The 22,300-nt window shown below is 37.9% G+C and overlaps 1 protein-coding gene across 2 annotated transcripts in view; it reads right to left on the bottom strand.

The window, feature by feature from the left end:
* The window catches only part of enah (ENAH actin regulator), a 156,747-nt gene extending 135,529 nt beyond the window's left edge, over window positions 1-21,218 (bottom strand). Inside the window, exons 1-2 of one of the 2 annotated variants that reach the window (XM_069179741.1) lie at window positions 20,773-21,218; window positions 8,639-8,721 (exon numbers count right to left, since the gene is read on the bottom strand). Coding sequence is in view for 1 of the 2 variants with exons in the window: in XM_069179735.1 (XP_069035836.1) it covers window positions 20,773-20,777 (5 nt within the window). In the remaining variant the exon portion in view is untranslated. The remainder of the gene's footprint in view (window positions 1-8,638; window positions 8,722-20,772) is intronic. The other variant, XM_069179735.1, reaches the window with a different exon arrangement.
* Between the last annotated feature and the right edge of the window lie 1,082 nt (window positions 21,219-22,300).

Here is a 22,300-nt window from a genome sequence, read left to right as displayed (position 1 = left end):
ACAAAAAAAAAACAGGAGAGCATCTAAAATGTAGCAAAAAATGGAACATTGCAGCGGAGACATGAAACAAACAGAGCGAGTCATAAATTTTGACAATCTCTCTGAATATCACTGAAGGCCTTAGATGAAACTCTAAGCAATACAGGCATCTTTAAACTTGTTTTTCTCCCCCCATGTCCACTAGCTGTGTTGAGTCTTCATCAGTATTTTGGACAGCTTGAAAGAGAGATGGCTAACGGGAAGAAAAAATGAGGTAATGGACCATGTAAGAAAATAAAAGGTGAGACGGGAGGCAATTTAAGCATTTCTGTTTTAAATTATTTATAAATGGTATATGGGTCTTTACCACTTACACTAACCATGGTCTAAGACTCTATTATCTAAATCGGACATCACTACTAGAACAGTCTGAAATAAGCCATGATTGGCAGCTGTAACACACAGCAACACTGTATTCAATACAGTCCATACATTCTCGCAACAAGGTTGAAGGACTGATTTTATCCTACGGCATCAACGGTTTACATTTTGGCAGCTTTCAGAAAAATGGTCCGGCTTATTTCTGACAAATTTTATTTCATATAATATCTACCTGTTGTACTACCTAAACGATCTGAAAGGGTCTTTTCACAAACCTGAAACTGAAAGGAGCCAGGGCATTAACCAGAAAAGGAATAAAAAAAAAGAATTTTGTTTTCATTTCCAGTTTATGTAATCTCTTACAACAGGTTTTACTGTCCATTGCGGTTTCTGAACACAAGAGATGATTCTTTCCAAAGCGACATATTTCAGCAAACATATCAGCCTTCAAGTGGGACTGCTAACAAGTAAGATGAACCTGGAGGCCCAAGTAACTCCCTTCTGCACAGCAGTTGCAGGGTTTTGTGCATACGCCACTAACAAAGCAGAAGAGCATTACAATTTTATCTCACAAATATATTCAAATATATTCAAAACAATGAATAGTATACATGCTTACCCTCTCATGACCTGTTGGGATTTGAAAGTCCCACCAGTAGAAAGTCAGAGAACTCTGAATCTGGGCTTCAGAGAGGAAGAAGGGAAGATTTTCTATGAACAGTAACTGGCTGGAGAATTGAGGTGGGAACAAATCAGTGTCCGTTTTCCACAAAGCCAGATGTGAATAATGGCCTATACTTTTACATTAAAAAAACTAGGCCATAAAAAGTTAAACGATGTAGCCCATACCACTGTTACATAAGAATCAGCAGCTCAAAATCTAAAATGGATCAAACAGCTGTGCAATAGGATTCTTAATCCCACTGGTGTATACAACTTCTCAACTCATCTCAATTGTCTTTTTAGTCTTGGAAGCAGCCTTTGACATAATACCCCAGCTTTTTTATGCATTTCAATTAATCTGAGCAGAAAAAACAACAAATTCAGCTGCTGCACGGATATACAGAGTAAAAAGGCAAGGTTAACCATTTACTACTTCAGCAAATGGCTATACAGGTTTCTAGTTTTTACCCATCAAGAAAATTAGGCATGTTAAAGTAGGCTAAAGGTTAAGTGATGCCCTACCTTAGGTTTACCTTGAACCAGATTTTAGGGGATGTGCTATTGTACATATCCGTCTTTGCTCTTGACGTTTTAACCTTATAGAAGGATAAAGTTGCGTACTGCTGATGAGCAAACCTCTTGACATGAAGTCACATAAACCTGACCATTTCCAAGCCTTGTGTTCTGGAGAATGTGGGCAACAGAAATGTCAAACAAGGTTTATAAAGACTCACATTAGCAAAGTTCTTATTTAAGTGGTTTTAACCACAGAATACTGTTCTACTCATGCCAGTGTGCCATGTTCTTAACTAGAGCACTAGGCACTAACAGCAGCTTTTCTATGTGGATTCAGAAATGCAAAACAATTTGACAAAGATTTACATTAAATTGCACAGCACTCAAGCAGGGGTGCTTTTATTCTTGTAAAAAAAATGTAAATGCTGTTGAAAAAATCATACATCACGTACAAACCAAATACAGCTGAAAATAACTGGGTGAGTACAGCCCCTTCCATTTTTCCTTTGATATGCTTCACTATCTCTTAGATAACAGAGGCAGCAGTTTTTCAGCAAACACTTCAAGAAGAGCCTTGCAGAGTAAAGAAAAGCAAAGGAAAATAGAAAACATAATGCCCAACCATTTTACAGTGTGGCAAAATTTGAGTCTGGAGGTATGCGGAGGATGACAGTCTAACTATTGTAGGTTTATTAGTTTCAGTTGTTTGTCAAACAGTAGTAAAACCAGCAGTAAAACCAAGTCACCAACTGCTTTGCAATAGCACTCTGACCTCCAAGCAGGAATAAAGGAAGTGCCATAGACTACACATTTCTCACTCCCAAAGATTGTAGGAAAATAAGAAACCTCTCCAGTGTCTATTCAGAAAGGAGCATAACATCCTGTTTAGTCAGAATGAAACACAGTCAAGACTATGCCTGCACATGCCTTCACCTTGAAAACCCAGAAAAAGAGCAGTTCCAATATGATTGAGTTCAGTTAGAACCACTAACACTGCACTTAGGTCATATGTCCTTCAAACCATATGTCATTTACCAACGAGAAGTAGCCATTTGGCCTTTCAAGCTCAGTCAGCGGTTAGTATCCCAAGAGTCCAAGGATCTCATCCAGTCTGATCTTGACACAGTAAATGAAGGGACGGTATCAATATCTTGATCGAGATCCACAACTTCAACAACATAGCTGAGGAGCTTGTTCCCGACTTCCACAGCCCTTTGTGTAAAAAAAACACCTCCCGTTCTTGGTTTTAAAAACACTTCCCAGGTGCCAAGGTAACACTCCTACAAATGAGAACAAGAACATGGGCCTCCAAAAAAGCATCCACACTTGTATCTTTACTGATTCCAGTGCAAAGCAGTCTCTGGTTCAGTGAGAGGATAGACTGTTTAAAATTCCCTGGCCAAGGCACAAGCCCTCATCCTTAAAGGCCTCCGCACAGGTGCTGGGATAACTGATCACATTAAGAGCTGTGTGTGCGAGCACAGTGCTCGCACAATTCGACATCTGCTATCTTATAATTTAATTAGACACACCCCTAGGGGGCTGAGATGGAGGATGCTAAAAAGACAAAAGTACAAAACCTCATTACCAGGTATTCTGGGTATCTTTCTTGTTAATTTCAGCTTGCCTAGCCAAGCCTGCAGTTTTGAAAGGCAAATGTATTTAGAAAGCAGCAGCTGGCCAACCACTGCCAAATTTCAGAGCAATGGACATATTTCACATTTGGGTATTGCCTAGTTCACAGACCGCTAACAACTGCCAATTGTGATATCTTTGGCATGGAAACAAAGCACTACATTTTGATACGACAAGGAAGAAACCTAGAAACAAATGATTTTACACAAAAAACAACAGCACAGAAGAAAACTGTACCCAGCTGAACCCAAAATGCAAATTTTCAAACACTCTTCTGTTGACTTATCCATCCACCCATTAATTTTCTGTAACAGCTTTTTGATTTTTGAAGCTCAAGCGAGTGAGCCTAAAGTAGCAGGCATTGGGAAAAAGACTTCACCCTGGATAAGTTGCCAGTCCATCACACAAACAAATATAGACCACAATTGAGAGACTGCAATTAATCTAGACAGTGCATCTCTGGACAGAGGGAGGAAACACATCAGTGCACATGATGAAAACCCACAAAGATGGCATGGGGTTATCTGGACATTAAGGAAAATATGTTGAGGAATGACAATGGATAAAGCACAGCATTATCGCAGCACTTTAGAGACAAGGAGTCCATATTCTGCAGTGTAGGTACTGTATTACATTTTTTTTAAATGCTCCATTTTCAATCCACGTAAAGCCAATTCTGTCTGTTTTGAGTTAGGTTAAAAGTGCAGGGTTCTACTGTTGCAGGTGAATTATGTGTACCTTCACTCATGACATGACTTCATAATTGCCTCTTTACTGAGGTGTACATGGTATGCTGGCTATATGTATTATGCCCACAAAGTATCCCTATATTCCATCAAAGGGTTAATTTGTCTTAATGCTTCTTCAGCAATTGGCAACAAATTTCAGATCTTTATTTACATTTTTATTCCAGGTAAAATGTTGTTTTGCTTTAATTAGTCTTTTCTGCATATTAATTTCAATGGTTGTCTCCAAATAAATATTTGGGCTCAGTTACCCAATTTAGGAAAATCACCTTGTTAGATCAATCGATGAAGTCAGTACAAAACAAAAGTCAGTTTTACCACTAACACAAATGGCAGGATTTTGCAATTAAAAATTACAAAATAAGTATTGCAATAACTCACCCTCCTTCCAAGCCTTGTCTATAGTACATCATAAAATATGTGGCAGTACTAGATATTATCAAAGCCACACATTTCAATAAATTCATTAATGATAAGAAATTACCTGCAGCAAAGATACATAGATATGATGTAGATAATCTATAGGCATCACTAATTCATAGAACAAAGTTCCAACACTATGTTGATGAAGACTGCAGCCCATTCCCTACACAGAACCCATAAGAGGAAGCTCTGGCTATATTTATTTAGATGCTTTTGAGTGCCCACATATGCTCAATGAGACTCCTGGATGGCGTGTGGCCAGATCAGACCAGACTGTTGCCATTCTTCCATCTTTGTTGTGCATGGGGAGAATGAAAAATTTAGGTCACCATCTTCAATAAAATAGTTCCCCTTCCTGTAAAGATTATCACTTACCAGACTGCCAGTAACTCTTTGGAGGTATCTTAATTTTCAAATGGTTTACAGTTTTTTTTATGTGGAACAGTAGTGCCTCCACATCACTCCCCAAAGGAACATTCTGGAAATGCTTGATCTGCAACGGGCTTGTCAGCAACTGGAAATGCACCTCTGAATCACGAGTATGTTTCCTGACTCATTCCTATAATGTTCTTCCCAGGAATCCAGGGTTCTAAGACCTGCACATAAAGATGCTGTGTCAGGAATTTGTTTTTTTGTATGCACAATAAGCATTATCTTAAAAAATGGCTATGCTTTCAATATCAGTGTTAAGCTACAATGTTTTCAGCATACTATACCCCTATTATAGCGGTATAGTATTTGTTTATATCTGTAAAGTTGTGGCTACATCGTGGTAAATACTGCTGTTCCACTGGTCAATAGGGAGAAAAAGCATTTTATTATTGAAAAGTAAAAAGCAAAACTAGACTGAATTCTGACAGACTTCTGACAGAGCATGCCAGGTTACAGTTTTAAATGAACACAAAAGCAATATTTTCTTTGGCACTGAGAGTTTAAAAGTTACTGTCAAATTATTCTTTCACTGTCCATGCCATTGTTACGCAAACAAAAGCAGATGTTTATTCAAGCTAGTTTATTATCAGGGGCGCTAGACACTCAAAATGAAATGCCTTCTCGTTGCCTCACAACCTTTAAAGCTTTTATCACTGGTTCTTCCCCGGCTACATTTTTGTTACTGAACAGTAAAGCGTTACAGAATTCAGATTTTCCCTTATTTTTGTTGCCTTGGTAACCTCTTTACAGTCAAGAAATATGCAGCTTTTATTGTTCAGTGAGCCCTGCACTGTGGATAACAGACTAGGCTGGTTTGGTTTGTAAGAAAGTGTGGCATGCCACAAAAAGCTGCCTTTCTGATTCTGGGTGTGATAAAGGAATAAAGAAGTCTGCGTACAAGTGATGGATACAACTATAAAAATGAATATAGGAAAGAATTTCAATGCTCAGTGTAAGGCAAAGGGGGTTACTTTTATTAATCTGTATTGGCTGAACATGCCTAATTATAGTTTATGAAAGAGACAAATGCAGACATTTAGGCCCAACAAGTTATACAAGTTATATTCCAAAACAGATTTAGAAATAAATATTGCAAGGTTCTTGTCAAATTGTGTTTATCATTTCACTTCAATAATTAAAAAATGCAACAGTATCAGCAGATCTGGCTGCAAAACAGAAGAGTAAAAAGGGATGACAGGTGAAGAGGAAGAAAGTTTATGAAGGAGAAAATGTTGGCAGTGGCCAACAACCCCTACCTGAATGTTGTGACAAAAGATAGTCAGGTATCCATAATGTAATTACTGAATCAAAAACTTTCCTCCGCTTTTGAGCAGGCCATGGAAAAGTTTTCAGCATTGCTCTCTTTGAACGTTTGTGCTACGCTGCCCACGTTATAGCTTGGTGTAGTACAGATGTAGAGACCTTTTATTCACATTGACATTACAGGGCTGTGATGCCCTCACAAGAAGCAACAAATACAAGATCATTGACTATTATTGGCTAATTCTCCCAAATATTAAATACATGGACAGAGTGTTAATCCCTCAAAAAGTGGAGTAACTGGCAGTTAATTGCATTTGAGATTTTACCGCAACTATTCAGATACTGTGGTCTTATCAGAAAACCTGTGATATATAATTTGCTTATGTGCAACCAAAATAGCAGGGATAGAGGGGATGAGTTTTCAGTCTGACTGCATTGTGCTAGACCACCATCAGCCATTCTAACAGCTTTATTCAGTACAGGGGCATGGTGTAAGGCAGGATAGACTATTAAAAAGGATGCCCGTCCATCGACAGTAGCATGGCTCATTTTCCAAGAACTCAGTTAACCTCCCAGTATGTTTTTGGACTCTGGGAGGAAACCAGAGGAAAGCCATGCAAACATCTTGAGAACATACAAACTCCACACAAACAGCACACAACAACAAATTCTACAGTGAGCTGAGGTTTAGCAAACGCTCTTCGTGGAGGGTGCCGAAGGCACCGTTACCTGAAGAGCAATGTAGGAAAAAAAACCTGAGAATGGGGAAAAAGGTTCTGCTTTCACCTGTTTATCACAGTGGACCTTCTCATGGTACCAATACCCAAACCCAATTCATTACGCAAGAGACTTATACAGTTTTCTAGGAAAAGAGAATCCAAATGAAATTAAGAAAAAAACATTGCATGAAGTAAACCAACATTTCTTTGCAAAAGTCAGACTTCACAACCACTTGCGAATACACAGCAAAAAACAAAAGATATAAACCACATGTTGTCCTTCATTCACCACAATTTATAACTAATTTAAATTATAACTAATTTTAATTTAACAGTCAGATAACACTCATTCATTAAGAACATAAATTACGTTTCGGAGGTGGAGCCTTATGCCTAAAGCTCCACAGCCAAAATTTAGTATTTCTTCTCTTTTCTTTACCTTTCAGCATGGAACAAAGCTGATGCAGTTACCTTGAACATCTAAGAACATTCATGATTAGTGCACAAAATATATTGTGAACTCCCAAGTTAATAACAGAGGCTATTCAAAAATTGCAAAATATTCCCTGTACAAAATGTAAATTTAAGTTTATGCAATTTTCTCAGAATTCAGTCATTTAGGTTCTGGATAAATGAACATCATATGTTACAGTAATGTCTGGCATAGCTCATTTGCATACTCAATCTACGACGCAAACTATCTGGTTTTGCACAATTTCCAAATTGTTCTATATTCTTTTCCATTTCAAAACACAGGTAACTCTCAGTAATCTGAGGTACAGGCTAAACAAGAATGCAAAAAAGAGTTCTTGTATATTCAACAACTAAAGTTTGGTTTGTACAGTATCCCATATACTGGACAGATACATGTTTCTAGGAAAGTTTTTAAAGTTAATTTCCTTATTATAAACAACCAGTGTACCTATCAAAACTCACTTTCAATTGCTAACTTATTTAGCATCCGAATTATCTTCCTTAAAGATAAATTTAGGTTTAAACCAGCATCTTATTCAAGATTTTCCTCTTCAATTTCACACCAAAACCCTGAAAACGTGTTTTCTGCTCTGCCTTCCACAAGGTACAAGTATGTATCAGGCAGACATCCCCAAGTTGAAGATGTCATTTTCATTAAAAGGTACTAGGCCACACAGTAGTCTTTATCCTCAAGTTCTAAAGTCAATTCCAAAGCAATTTAAACTACAATTAATTCAACATCCTTCTGGAAAGAAGTTAACTGTTACAAAACATGTGTACACTGAGCAATGAATTTAATGCCTCCACATAAAAGTCTATTAAATTTGCTCTTGCTGTAGGCTAACTCTTATCAGGCTATGCAAAAAAAAATATTCACAGCCCAGAAAAGCTACTAGACAATTTGTATAGAAAATTCAGTCCAAGGAAGAGGTAAACCTGCATGAATTAAAACAGTCGGTAGATTCAGGGCATATCAAGAAAACACTGCACTTTCTTAGAAGCACTGAGCAAATCGCACAGATTAATTGGGCATAAGCAGCTGGTACGATAAAATATCGCACTGGTTTGATGCAAAAAAGCCAGTTGACCTGCCAAAAGGGATCGACTCAGATAAATTCTCTGTCACTGCACATCCTATAAGTGTACATCCAGTAAAAGGAGCAAGAGCCAGGTCCATCCATTCTGTGCATAAACGGGAGGTCTGATTCTACTGACATTTTGATAGGTCAACTGAATTAGAAAAGGAAAAAACATTAAAACTAGTTCACAAAAGCACAAAAGGCCCCCTGGGTGAATAAAACGGTTAAGGAGCACAAGACCAAGACTGTGGTACAAACAACTCCGGTGTGAGCCTGGGCTGTTTCATTAGCGGACTGTTCCCAAGATTCCCCAAAGAGCAGTGCTTGCCTGGGCTGGATGGGTTTGAGTCAAAATCACCTCGGCTTTTGTTGAAACCACAACTGGTGAGTCCTGCAAGATGCCGACAGGTGCTGCGAGACAAAAGCAATAATGTTGCTAATGACCACTGTGGTGCTGCAAAGGCATCAAATGACAAATGGCTATAACCAATGGAAATTCTGGGAGGGTACATTATTAAGCTCACCTCCTCCTTCCCATGTAATACAGGGGCAATACACTTGCAAAGCTACATCGAAAATAAAACAGAAAATCACATGTGTGTCCAAGTTTCAGAATAAAAACACCTGAAACAGCACCTTTTCAAAATAGATGTTGTTTGGAGGAACACATTTTAAAGAAAAATCACATTTTGCAAGCTAAGCAGTTTGCTGGTTTTAATGTTAAAAATTGAAGCTGTCTCATTTATAAGAAGGAGATGAAAACATTCAAAAGAATCCTTAAATCTGCAACACTTTAGTATTTTAGGAATAAGAAGTGCACAGTTTGCAAAGTGATGCACACAGCTGGAAGGTCAGAAGGCTGAGGGCCCACAGGAGCACTTTGTTAGCTTCTACCATCTCTCAGACAACCCTCTAGTAACTAAAATTGAAACAAAAAACACCAGGTACAAAAGAAAACAGCATTATCAGAGGCAACAGGTTATCTGGCTATCCTGAATCAAGCACTGAAAGTGACTGTGGTCACGAAGACAAAAATTAGAATGAACAGGAGGCAGTAGCACTGGGGAAAGGGAAGGAATGAATATTAACATTCCAGCTGAAGTGAGAAGTGAGAAGAGAAACATTTGCAACCCTTTACAGCTGGTATATAAAAAAGCTTTTCTTCTTAACGGCAGGACACCAGCTTTTGGGGGCACTGTGTCACCCCACAGCTTATGTCCACCTCAAAGAACCTCCGGCACAAAGAAACCCCTCAAGGGAGTAACTTCTACAAACACAAAAGGAAATCCAGTTTGATTCCCCTCTCACATCGTCCTGTTGTAATTAAAGAGACAAAATAACTTGAATCTTACAAGATTACAGATAGACACTACATCACTTCTAAAACTAACTAAGTTATTCTTTGCGGAATTTGATACCTTTTTAATGAAAATGTGTTTGTAATCACAAAAAGTGGCCTCTTTTTAAATTCCATAATTGGTATGAACCATCAATAGAAGCACTGGTTTGAATTAGAAAATATAGAAACTGGACATATAGATCTATGTGCTGTCCATCATTTACATATCACAATGGAAATCTGTCATTTTTATGAATTTTCAGGAAGTTTATATCAAAGATCTTTCCATTTTGTTTCACAGCTGAAAAGTTTTCTAGCAAATTTACAAATTGCCAAACACTCATTGCCTTCAATAATATGATTATCTACAAGGTTCTACAATTTTTTAAAGTATAATACAGATCGCAAAACCTAATTTCCTAATAGCCTAGAAAAGTTGCTATGGGAGGCAAACATTCTTTAGTGAATAAATTAAGGTGCTGTTTAATTTCCCAAATGTCAGCTTCAAGTAGTGCTGGGCGATATTTTGCTAACAATTATCGCAATATAATTTTCCTCTATATAATTTTAACAAAATATATGTTTATGCTTTGCGCATGCGCACAAAATACTGCGCGAGTGCTCGTGCTTGTTGCAGACCAGGCATTTAACACGGTGTTTCTTACCCGCACAGTGGTGGCTGAATGGAGAATTGAGTGACACCGAAGCAAATGTAGTGCTGCCAACGACCAGCTTGAAGGACGATGACATCGTAGACAGAAAAGGTCATTCAACTTCGGTAATTTGGAGATATTTTGGCTTTTTACGATCAGACATAAAACAGAGCACTTTAAACTTTGCAGTCTTCTAGGTATGTTTTATCACAATGCAGTATTTAATTTTTCTATTAAGATATTTTGTAAATTTTACTCATGCATATTTTGACATAAAAAAAGACTTGAATACTCTACCTCAGATTTGTTTAATGTTTCTGCTGTTTGGCAAGTGTTTGTTGTGTTCTTAAAATAAAGAGTTGTTTAATTTACCAACTAGCTGACTGGTTTCTTCAACTTTCACTCAGGAGAAAAAATCTGCCTTTAAACTTGAAAGAAATAATGATTTGACATTTATTGTGATAATTATCGATATCGACTGATATGAAATTCTTTATCGTGATAATGTTTTTGGCCATATCGCCCAGCACTAGCTTCAAGGTGAATATAAAGAGCTATTTGAAAACCAAAAGCAAAAAAAAAGAATTAGACCAGGACACAAATTAAACTAAGCCACAAAACTTCTAAGTATCTGTGTATCTCAATTACAAGTATTTTTTCAAAAAAGTACAGGATTTATCATTCAACCACAATGCTGTCATGATTTGTAAGAAAGCCTGTTTTACCAAGGAGTACAGTAAATGACAGATTGTACCTGGATTTTTTACAAAGCAAATGTGTGGTTAAAAATATTCTCTACATGATCTAAATGCTTTTCCCACTGAACACAAATAAGGTGAGCAAAGTCTCAAAAACCTTCTGTAAAACACAGAAGTTCAAAATGTGATTAATTAATGGCAAAATACTTAAATCTACAATACTTAAGTCTTAAGAAGAGAACATGCAGTACAGTACTGAACATGCTTTAAGTCAAGCAGTAAGAAAGCCTGACCAAAAGCATTGTCACCATAGTGTCTGTGGCTCCGTGGGGTGACGTGACCAATCAGGCGATGCCTAGCAACACACACCGAGCCCTGACCTTAAACATTCTGTGCGATCAAATATTCAAACATTGTAGAGAGTTTCCTTCTTCCATCTTACTCTTCCATTGCTCACACTTTTTCTTCTTGCACAAGACATTTTAGTATCACTGTTATCAGATTAACAGTTTTTAGTGGGATTGTCAATGGTTGGGAGCTTAACTCATTTGCCTGTCCTTTGCAAATATAGCATGCAAACAATTAGTAGACACCTACTCCAAGAGCTTAACCTCAAGCAAGGTCAGGGGTTTACTGACCCCAGGGTATAAGGAACTAGGGCATCTAAACCTTTGGTAACTGAATCACCCGTAATATTATTAAGAAATAGCATTATTAATGTGTTGTTCATCTTTAAAGATCCCATGGCACCATCCTGGGTGAAGCACAGCAGCGTTCCTACACTGCAAATCACAAGCAGAAGTGAGAAATTACTTCGCCACTTAAAGCAGGAACATAGTATTAAGGGCAGCATAAACCATTTTCATTGGAAACAGAACTTGAGACACATTCTGAAGTATGTAAGCAAATGTGTGAATGCCCTGATCAACTGCTGACTGGGTCAGCAATTCCACATGGAACAATACTGGGGAGACCCACATGACACTGGTTCTAGCTGTAATGACCATCCCCGTAGCAAAAAAGAACCAGGACTTGCGTGTTTCGTTTCCAGGAATGATCTCAATGCCTAAAGAACAGCTCTTCTGTAACACCTTGGAGTACATGGAGGACAGATGTGAGATCCATGCCTGCTCATTAAGTTCAAGTTCATTTCTGCAAAAGCTCTGTTCAGACCAGAAATGTCCCAAAACTACTTCAAAACATAACATCACTTTATTAGCCCTATACAATTTCTTGCATTAGGAATTCGTCTTTTCGCATACCCCATCTTGCTCTCCATGAGACACAGACACACAGACAGAGAGAGAAGCTTGGGGTCAGAGCGCAGGGTCAGCCATTGTACAGCGCCCCTGAAGCAGTTGGGGTTAAGGGCCTTGCTCAGGGGCCTAACGGAGTAGGATTCCTCTGCCGGCTACAGGATTTGAACTGGCAACCTTCCAGCCACAAGCGCAGATCCTTAGACACAGAGCCGCCACTCCGCCAATTCACCAAATGAGATGGTGCATGCCAGCGAATTATCAGGTTGCCACCTGGCTGATTAGTTAAACATTCCCATTGGTCCACTACTCATTACAACAGCAAGCTCTGACACGCCGAATGTACAGTACTGAACAGATAAATGGCGGTACTGTAGACTATAAAAGCTCATGGCCATTATGACTTTGGCCACAAAGTGTTACTTGGCCTTAGGCACAGATTTAACATTGGCGCAGTGAAATTAGGCCAGTGAGAAATCTTTTGTGCTTTTTGAGGCGGTGTGTTAAAGAGATTTTTTTTTTCAAAATTTCTAAACTTTCAATTAGAAAGGCCTATGTGCACATAAAATGCATGATCACCACTGGGGTTCTCCATTAATCCCTCAATTCACAAACTAGCGCACCAACTACTCCCCTGTTTTAAAAACACTTCCTTTACTACAGTAAATTTGTTATGTAATCAAAAATATTAACACAAAAAAGGCTGGGGCATATAATGGATAAAGCATATTTCTCTCTATGGAGGGAATCTGATGAAACTCCTGCTGAGTTATAGGAGAATATAACAGTGCAATGTCCAAGTATCACCTTGAGAGACAATACTGCTCAATTGTGTATTATATTCAGTATGTAAAGAACACATTAATTGCTAGGTGTCATTAGATAAAGAAAAGAGGGATTTAAATCAGGTTGTATAAACATCTGCAAATATCACATACAAAAACATACATATAGAAATCAATACACAAAATGGGAGAATTATTTCCACTCTAAACATTTACACAGGTCAGATTATGGGGATTTACAGAAGAACAAGCATATCCACATTTATAACTTGAAAAAAAAAAAGCTAATCTCAGCAAAAACCAAATTAGATCTTTAAAGAAACAAGCAGATTGGGGAACAATGGTTATAGCTCAAGAATACAATAAAGCAAGGCAAATATTTCCAAGGCTGCAAGACGAAAAACATTAATCTTGTTAGTTTCATATATGTACAGAATTTGAGAGGAAGAGTACACAGAAGCAGAAAGAATATAAGTCTTTTTGTTTCCTGATAAACTGAGGCAATTGAGCTTATTTTTGGTTTGGATTCTCTTCAGGAAAAAAAAGGCCTTCACCTCTTGTCTGACGCACCAGCCGTTGAATTTGGAACTTCTTTTGTATGCCTTATGTTTGCTTTGCTGCTTGAGGCTGAAAAAAGACTAGGGCGTCTTTCTTTACAGAAACAACCTATGAAGCTGTGCGTTAGAAGACAACACAATGAGATCCTTCAAATAATAGCCACATCAACAGTAGTAGAGCACATCGATTATGTATGCACAGCGTTAATTTTTAATAAACGGCTGATGGTGTATTTAGATCAGAATGCCACCAGCAAAGAGAACCGAACATGCAGCAAAACCAGACTGGCCTCCTTTCTTCTGTGCACTGCCTCATTTTTAAACATTTGCAAAAATGAAGCTCCACATGAGGTTTTTATATTCTATGCACAAACTAATGCAGTTCTGCTTGAGGCTACCACAAATGTTTACAGCAATATAGTTAAGTCTGACTCTTAATGGCAAACTAGTTTAAGAAACTATTACAAAGATTTGGTATGATGGAAGTAGGGTGACCACAGTACGAGTCATATTTTAATGCAATTCTGCTCGGGACAATGCACTGTAATTTTGACACAGTGCATTTTGACACATTTGGTATTGGAGAGCTCAGTCTAATAAATATTTGATTATCATTCATATCTAGGTACATGTTGCTCATCTTCACCAATGTAGTTTGAGGTTTGAGTCCAAAGTGGTTTTGGTGACAATTCTAACACATACAGGGATGAAGATAATGTGCACCTTTCTCTGAAACGTGCCCTCTTACAAGCACTTGTTATTTTTTATACACTGCAGGACCAACCACAGACCTAGCATCACTTGGAGGAGCTGATACAGTTTGCAGACACCAGGCTAATCACAGTGGCCACTACTGCACTGCAGTCCAAATATAGCCTGATCAAGTCAAGCCCACCCAGTGTGAGCAGTGCTCAGTTGATTGCACATCACTGCTTTGGGAATACTGGTAGCAGCACTGAACCGAGCAGGCCATAGCTGAACAGCAGGGCTGAAGCTGCTCTCTCAATGAGCTTCTTTGTCCACTGAGCCACTCAGAAACCAGAAATTCAACATTTCAATGGGCCAAAGGAGCTCTCTCAGTTGGTATGTAACTCATGTATAACTTCAATAATAATAAAACTTATTTCCTGTTAATGAACAATACAGATAAAGAATATGTTTTTTGTCAATTTAAGTGGTTTCCATATTTCAGGTTTGTTAAGCATTAAAGGTACAGGGTCATGTAATTTAATAAGTAATTATGAAAACTTTTTGAGCTAGAATGGACACAAATTTGGTCTAATTTCTGGCCACCAAAATTTAAATCTACAAATCTTGTAATTAACTAGTAAATTTCCACATGTACAAGAAGGAATCCTGTCACACTAAAACCAGATATCAAGCAGCAGAATTGTAATCTGGTATTCTATTATTCTAGAATCTTCACAATATTGTCTTAATATTACTCAATGAGTGAATATACTAGACTCTGATGTAGAAGACAACCAGAAAGTGGAAAAACAAATACATGAGAAACACTGTAATGGAGATTTTATTCTTACTCTGGGGACATCTACAAGTTCAGAGATTGTCAAAAGGGTACCCAGAAACCTAAACCTTTATGCCCAAGTACTCAATTCTTTTTATTTCAACTGGTGGTCCTTATCAACATGACTGCAGACATTCTCCGCAACAACAGAAAACTCAGATAACTGTTCTCATACTGTAGGACCTGCTGCTACACAAGAAACCACCTCAAAATGTATCAATTTCATGGCAGTAAATTACAAAAAAGAAAGGCACAGATAAAGAAGAACTTTAGATTTGAAGTTCAAAACAGCAAATAAAGTCAATAAGTTTCATGTGGCAAATAACTTTGAAATATGGCTCCCTTCATATTGAAATTTCTGTACAGACCTGAATGAAACTGGCTTGAACTTCAAAACAAAAGAGAAAAGATGTCAGTTTATCTTTCACAAGACCTCCCATTTTCAGACTTCCTAAGTCAACCACTTTCAAGTTTATTTTGGCGATCCTTTCACCATCAAAGATGTCTATCAACATACAGTACAGACTTACAATTTCTTCTCTGAAATGATGTACCGCATATTATGCCTTCCTTACAGGAAGTGCCAATTATATACACAAATATGTACACCATTGAAGCCTGCCAATTTTGAGAACTAACTACCTGACATTTCCATTCTGTGAGAATGCAAAGTTCTTGTATTTGTTTTCAGTTTTTAAAGGCTTTTGTAGAACAGACTTTTAAAAATCCTGTTAATTACACCAAAGATTTTATTAATGTTGCTCAAAGACTTCTCCTGATCTCGCTGTATTTGGATCTCCTTGCATTTAAAAACCCATACTCAAGTACTGAGGATTTAATCCTGCATTTACGAAAAGATGCATTGTAAAGGATGCTGAGCTAGGACAACACAGAAAGAACACTACACTTCCTTAAAGACTAGGAATTTCACAAACTGAAGACGACGAAGATGTGGATGTCTATAAATTGCTTATTTGTCAATAACCATCATAATTAAGACCTGTCCAACACTAGTATTTCACCAAACACCTGACTCACTGATAGTGAAAAAGCCTTTGTAAAATCTACTACATTGTTGAATAAGTATTGAATATCCAAAGCAGGAACAAAGAATTACAAAGATTAGAGATGGTTTGTCATGGAGACAAAAACAGTCTGTTGTAAAGGGAGGAAGGAGGTTGTTTTGATTGGGAATTCCAACACTGTCTTAAAGACATAGTCCCTCTCAAATTCCATGGTAAACATTTTTCATGTCACATTCACAAAACTGACTGGGGTCCCACCAGGAGTAACACAACAAGTTGACCAGGCTATCCTTGGTTTACTTGCTGCCTGTAAGGATTCAGCATCATCAGTTCATCCTTTGATTTCAACACACTGTGGAGTGTAGGGGGGCATGTTGCTTGGTTTGAAAAAAAGCATGTATCTTTGTTCCCCCTACTGGAACAAGCCTTCCAAAGCCTAGGGTATATGAAAGGAACAAGAATGTTAATTCCACATTCTATCAGAAGATAAAACACTAGGGAGTGTAAATTGGTAAATATGGAACCAACAAAAGTACATCAGTTCTACTTTGCTTGCATTGAGCACCCTCACAAAATGTTTTAAATCAATCCACCCATTTTTGAACCACTGTATCAAGGAGCAGGGAAGCCAAAAACTACCAGCAAAGGGCAAAAGGTGGGGAACAACCCTGGATAGGATGCCTGTCCATCACAGGACGGACACAGCCACACACACCAGGGCTCCTACCCACAACATTTTCCCCGAATCCGATTAACCCGCCAGAATGTCTTTAGACTGTGGGTGGAAACTGAAGCTCCTGGAAGAAACCCCATGCAAAAATGGGGTGAAAGCACAAACTTCATGCAGACAACACCCCAAGTTCGGAATTGAACCTAAGGCCCCAGCACTGTGAGGCAGCAATGCTAACATTTGTGCTACCCCGCCAAACCGTCCCTCACAGGAGAGGGAAACTAAAAGAAAGGGAAAGACCCACCGGGCCAGGAGCCAGGAGTTCATAGACGGCCACCAGACCATAAAGGGTTATCCTCTTCTTTCAGCAATCTGAAGTGCTTTTTCACTTTTCTGTGGATACTTAGCATGTTTTCTATGTTGCAAAGAAAAAAACAATTTGGGATACTAGTAGTATATCTTCTACTTTTTCCATTGCAGGAGATGTGGTAGGAAGTGTTAGGTGCAACAGTACATATGAATATGTTCTCATACTTTAATGAGTGAAGATCTTGCTCCTTATAAAATTATTTAAGCCTAAATTTATCCTTTGGAGACTCCACAGAAATCAACAGACTCCATGCTTGATGTCACTATGTCTGTAGCGCTACTGATCTGGTGAAAAAACTCCCTTTTGCCCCTTTTCACCATTTACCTAATCAGGTTCAAAATCAGGTCCCAGGGTATCAGGCACTGGAGATTTTAAAAGTTCCCTTAAATCCACCACCTGCTACAGATCACAGTAGGATGGTACTGTGGTAAATAAAACAGTTCCTAATATCTCATAGTAGATAAAAAATCAGAACAACTACAGCCCTTTGGGACCAATCTCTGAATGAACTTTGCTTCCTAGAAATGAAATACTCCTCCACTACCCTTATAACTTCTAAAACATTTTAGTCACTGTAGAGTATCTTCCTTTCTGTGAGTTTGCTTTTAAATCTTGTATTTTAGGGAACTGCTGCTAAGAGCACCGCCTTTTTTGTGATTTTGGCTCCTCTCCCCTCCCAACACATACACACACATCTGCCCTTCTTTAGGTTAGCCTGGTGTTTTTCCACTCAGTTCACCTGCTTCAGTCTAGTTTACAGTAAATGCTTTTGTATCTCCATGCATGACCCCACTTCATGTACGTTCATTCATTGAGCAGGAAAATATATTGCCTTTTGGTTTTAAACAATGTAGTGGAAGTGTTTTCTTTCACAAGATATCCCTCTTCCTCTAATGAGCTCTCTGGTCAGCTAGAGAATTCCTTCCTACTGTTCATTTGGGAATAGTCTGGGGATAAAAAAGTTATTCTGTCTGGAAACCCAGAATGTTACTTTCAGCCATAACTTAATATTCCAAGCTTTTCTTTTTTTAAAGAAAGCAAATGAACTTACGATATAGCACTGTCTTATTTGTCTAATGGAGTCTGGAGTCCTGAATCTGGGGTATGACTTGTATTGATTTTACTAATGATTCACCACTCCTCTGGGCAAGACCTATAGTTGGACTGTATTGTAACCAAACCCAAAATAACAATACAAACACTAACTCTTCCCACATCTATGTTTGACAATCTTCAGGCAGAGCAGATAGAAAAAAACTATCAAATAACTTTTTTACATACTGTAAGAATTATACCCTAAGCTTTCAAGCTAATAAGGAGGTTGGGAGGGTAAAGATGTATTTAAATAAACTACATTTTAAAAAAACACGAAATATAAATATATAAAAACTTGAGTGTTACAAGGCATTCCATATTCCACAAAATGAGATTTGGTTGCAAGGAAAACCGAAAACGTTTTAGTTCTATTCACTCATTTACTCCAAACAAGAGGGGGCGCTATCTAGAGAGGGGAGAATGAAGGATCCATTGACATTAGAAGTCATTATTAGGAGGGCTAAAGGCTTTCAATCACGGAAATTTAGTTTTGAACTTATTCCACTCTGAATCTAAACTTAGGAGCCACGTTTTCGCGTCCATAAAGATATCCGTCTACTGTCGCCTCTCAACTACGTTCGCCTACCGGTTAAAGAGCTGGAAACCTTTGAAAACAATGTAATGTGAATCAAACTCTGCTTCTGCTTTAAAGCAATACTTTTCACATGTCACGAATTCTAGAAGTTCTATAGAAGACGGTACCCCCTCAATCATTTTGTGAAAAACGGCGTACACCAATCACAGCAGGCTTTGCTAATCAACTGCATTCCTAGCGCTACACCCAGAGACTGGAAAACATCTGTTAATTCGGAGAGTGAATTAACAAATGATCCGAAAATTTAAACAACTACTGTGTAAGCAGGCCCATCATCAAATTACTCAGCGAAACCTTTCAATTTACAAAGGTTCTCAGTTATTACATTTTAACATTTTGCGTGCTAATGACAATGATTAGACGTTTTTTCTTGATTTGGGGATACATAGAAAATAGTACTAATGCACTTCGCAATAACCCAAGTGTAATTAAATTCAAGTCAAAGTACACGGTCTTGAAAAGGCAGAGGAAAATAAAGCAGCACAGTGGATTATCCACACCCACTACAGTAAACGCTGCCTGAAATGAAAGCCTTGAAATTTTTATTAATTATAAAAATTCGTTTTTATCATGTTTCTAAATAGGTTTTCAAGCTTTGGTTATGTTGCACTGGCAATTGTTTGTTTTTTACTGCGAATGATATCAACCCTACAAAGACTAAGATGCACCGCTCAACAAAATCTCAAATCACTGCAGATTAACGCATTATTTTTAAGTAGTACTAGAAATGATTTGAAATGGTTCTAAGTATAAAACACTAAAGTCATTTACTTCATAAGATTTAAACAAAATAATTTGATATCCGAAATGGAACTGAATACAAGTGGATTACCCATTGTGTTACATGACATGCTAGATATATGATCAAATAACGGCATTTTGCTAACCATATTCTTGCAGGTACTAGAATATTTTCCATTCAGAATACAACAATTCTGAAATTAGAATTAGAAATCAGTTTTTTTAGTTTGTTTTGTTATTCCTTAAGTTATTGGAACAGATGTCGCAAAAATCAAAACTTCAATCGTTTATGTGTGGGTGTATTTTAGCAACGTTTACAAAAAGAGAATGCATCGGTTTCTTATACCAACGACCAAATATTTTTAGCGATAAAACTAGAAGCAAGAGCAGAAAAAGAGACGCTTTAGTTCAATGTACTTCAAAGTGGTCACACCGGACCAAAAAATGCGACCAAAATTAAAATTGCTTGGAAGAATTAAAATCCTTAGCACGTAAAACACCCTGTAACTCAAATACAAGAATTCCAAAAAGGGAGAACCAACTAAATAGCATTAGGATTACAACAAGATTACAAGTACATCCATAATAATTAGATGGATTCGATTTCGTTGCAGAGGGATTATTTTATTAAACGGGTATCAATTCGCTCTCTTGCTTATCGATTCCACTGGTACTGCATTGCAACAACTGAATAACGTTGTGGTAGCTACTGTGTAACTACAGCTACACATTAGTTACTAGAGGCACTCAAGAACACGCAGTCTACGAACGGTTTTATTTTGCATTTTTTACACGAGTGTTAAGAAAGAAAAAAAAACGAGTGGCTATTAGCGCACACAGTTCCATTCTCACGGGTATGGTGGAACTCCAATCCCCCTCCACTGGCTTAACCATGTTATTGTTAGCTACATCTTGCAGTCAAATTTACTTTAGTTGCAAAAACAACATTTTGGGTGCAGTGCATACATGTAATTAATAATGCATTACACAATTTAAAAAACATCTTGAAATACAAACAGAAAATCACACAAATGTTATGTAAACCACAAGTCGAAATCACAAAACATACACAAAGAATTTTCTTCGGTAATCCAATTTGTTGCATGCTTTGATTAAATCGGTAGGGAGGACACAAAATCTAATTCCTTACCTCATGGTGGTGGTGGTGGTGTTTTCCACGTTTTAAAAGCTATTCCACCTTCTAAAACCTTATTTCAATCAATGCTCTATTATTCCTTTTCCTAGATTCAGTAAGTCCGTACTTAAGCAAATTTAGCCGCAAAAAAGTACCAATGGATAACCGCAGGGACCAAAAACCACAGAAAAGTAAAAAAAAAACAAAAAAGAAAAAAGAAAAAGAAAAATCGCTTTCCTGTACGGTCTATATCATCCCGCTAAGGTTTATGCTTGTTAAAGAATGAAAGAAAAAAATGCAACTGAAATTATTTTCTCCGTTCTCTCGCTCGTATCGCCTCAACCACTAGCAGCGGCAACGTGCCGCCGGGATCCCCTTCTCCAGAAACCGCACTGACGCACAGCTTCTCTCAGCAGCGTCGGAGACGCAAGAGACGTACAGCAGGAGAGCTCCATTCTCCTCTCCACGAGCCACGCCCCCCTCCTCCCAGCTGGCAGCTGTGTTCCCCGGTCAACAACTACATTGGAATAGGCGACGAAACCCTACAGTTAGATGAGACGTAGTGGATTACAGCGGCTTTCAGGCGCCGCAATGTGGTCATGCTGTTCGTTAATGGGTGTTTCTCCTTAAATGTATAATTCAGCTTTAGAACAGTGATTCAAAGCTAGGTGTTTAGAGAACCCCTGAGATTTTTATAGACAGTCCAAGGGGCGCTCCTGAAAATAGGAGACACTTCTTTACAACAAAGAATAGTGGGAGTATTGAACAAGCTACCCAGCCACGTTGTTGAAGTCGAGATCCTGGGGTCTTTCAGCAAACAGCCAAATGAGATCCTCAAAGAAACAACCAAATGAACCTTTTCTTCTTTGTAACTTCTCTTGTGCTTCGTAATCACAGTCAAAATTTCTGACACAAAGCAAGAGCAGAAAAAGAGACGTACATATATGCTCAGCTTCACATCAGTAATAGATCTATAACTGATGAGGGCGGATACAATCGTCTTTTCAGATATTTTTTTCAACAATTGTATGTTCTGGTTCACTAAATTTAGGGGGGATGTGTTAGTCCAGCACAGATGCTTCAAAGCTCACCATGAAAAGATCAGAAACTTTAAAAGTTTTTTATTGTTGCCCATCAATGTGTGCCATTGTATTATAAAATCTTAAGTGCATTGCTTATTTTCCACTCACACAACAACACAAAAATCACAAAGGCCTAATGGCATTTTTCTTATTGTACTAAAACTAAGGAATGATATTCACAGACAAGCATTATTCAACAGCCACTCAATGTGTATCCACAAATGTCCAATACAGTACACAATTAAGACAAGTAACCATAGGTAATTGATTTCTACCATCCAATACAATAATTATGATGTTAGGGAGGCATAAGTAACTAAAATAATTAAATTATTTATATGATAAAAGCTTGCCCTATAAAATATTTAGATTGCCCAAAGGTATATGTTAAACATCCACAATAAAAGTAAAATGTAAATTGAAAGCTGTAGCTATCAAAGGTGATGTATGTGAGTGAGCTG

This window comes from Lepisosteus oculatus, chromosome 2 (genome assembly GCF_040954835.1).
Source record: "Lepisosteus oculatus isolate fLepOcu1 chromosome 2, fLepOcu1.hap2, whole genome shotgun sequence".
Classification (NCBI taxonomy): domain Eukaryota; kingdom Metazoa; phylum Chordata; class Actinopteri; order Semionotiformes; family Lepisosteidae; genus Lepisosteus; species Lepisosteus oculatus.
This window is presented reverse-complemented; position numbering and strand designations above follow the sequence as displayed.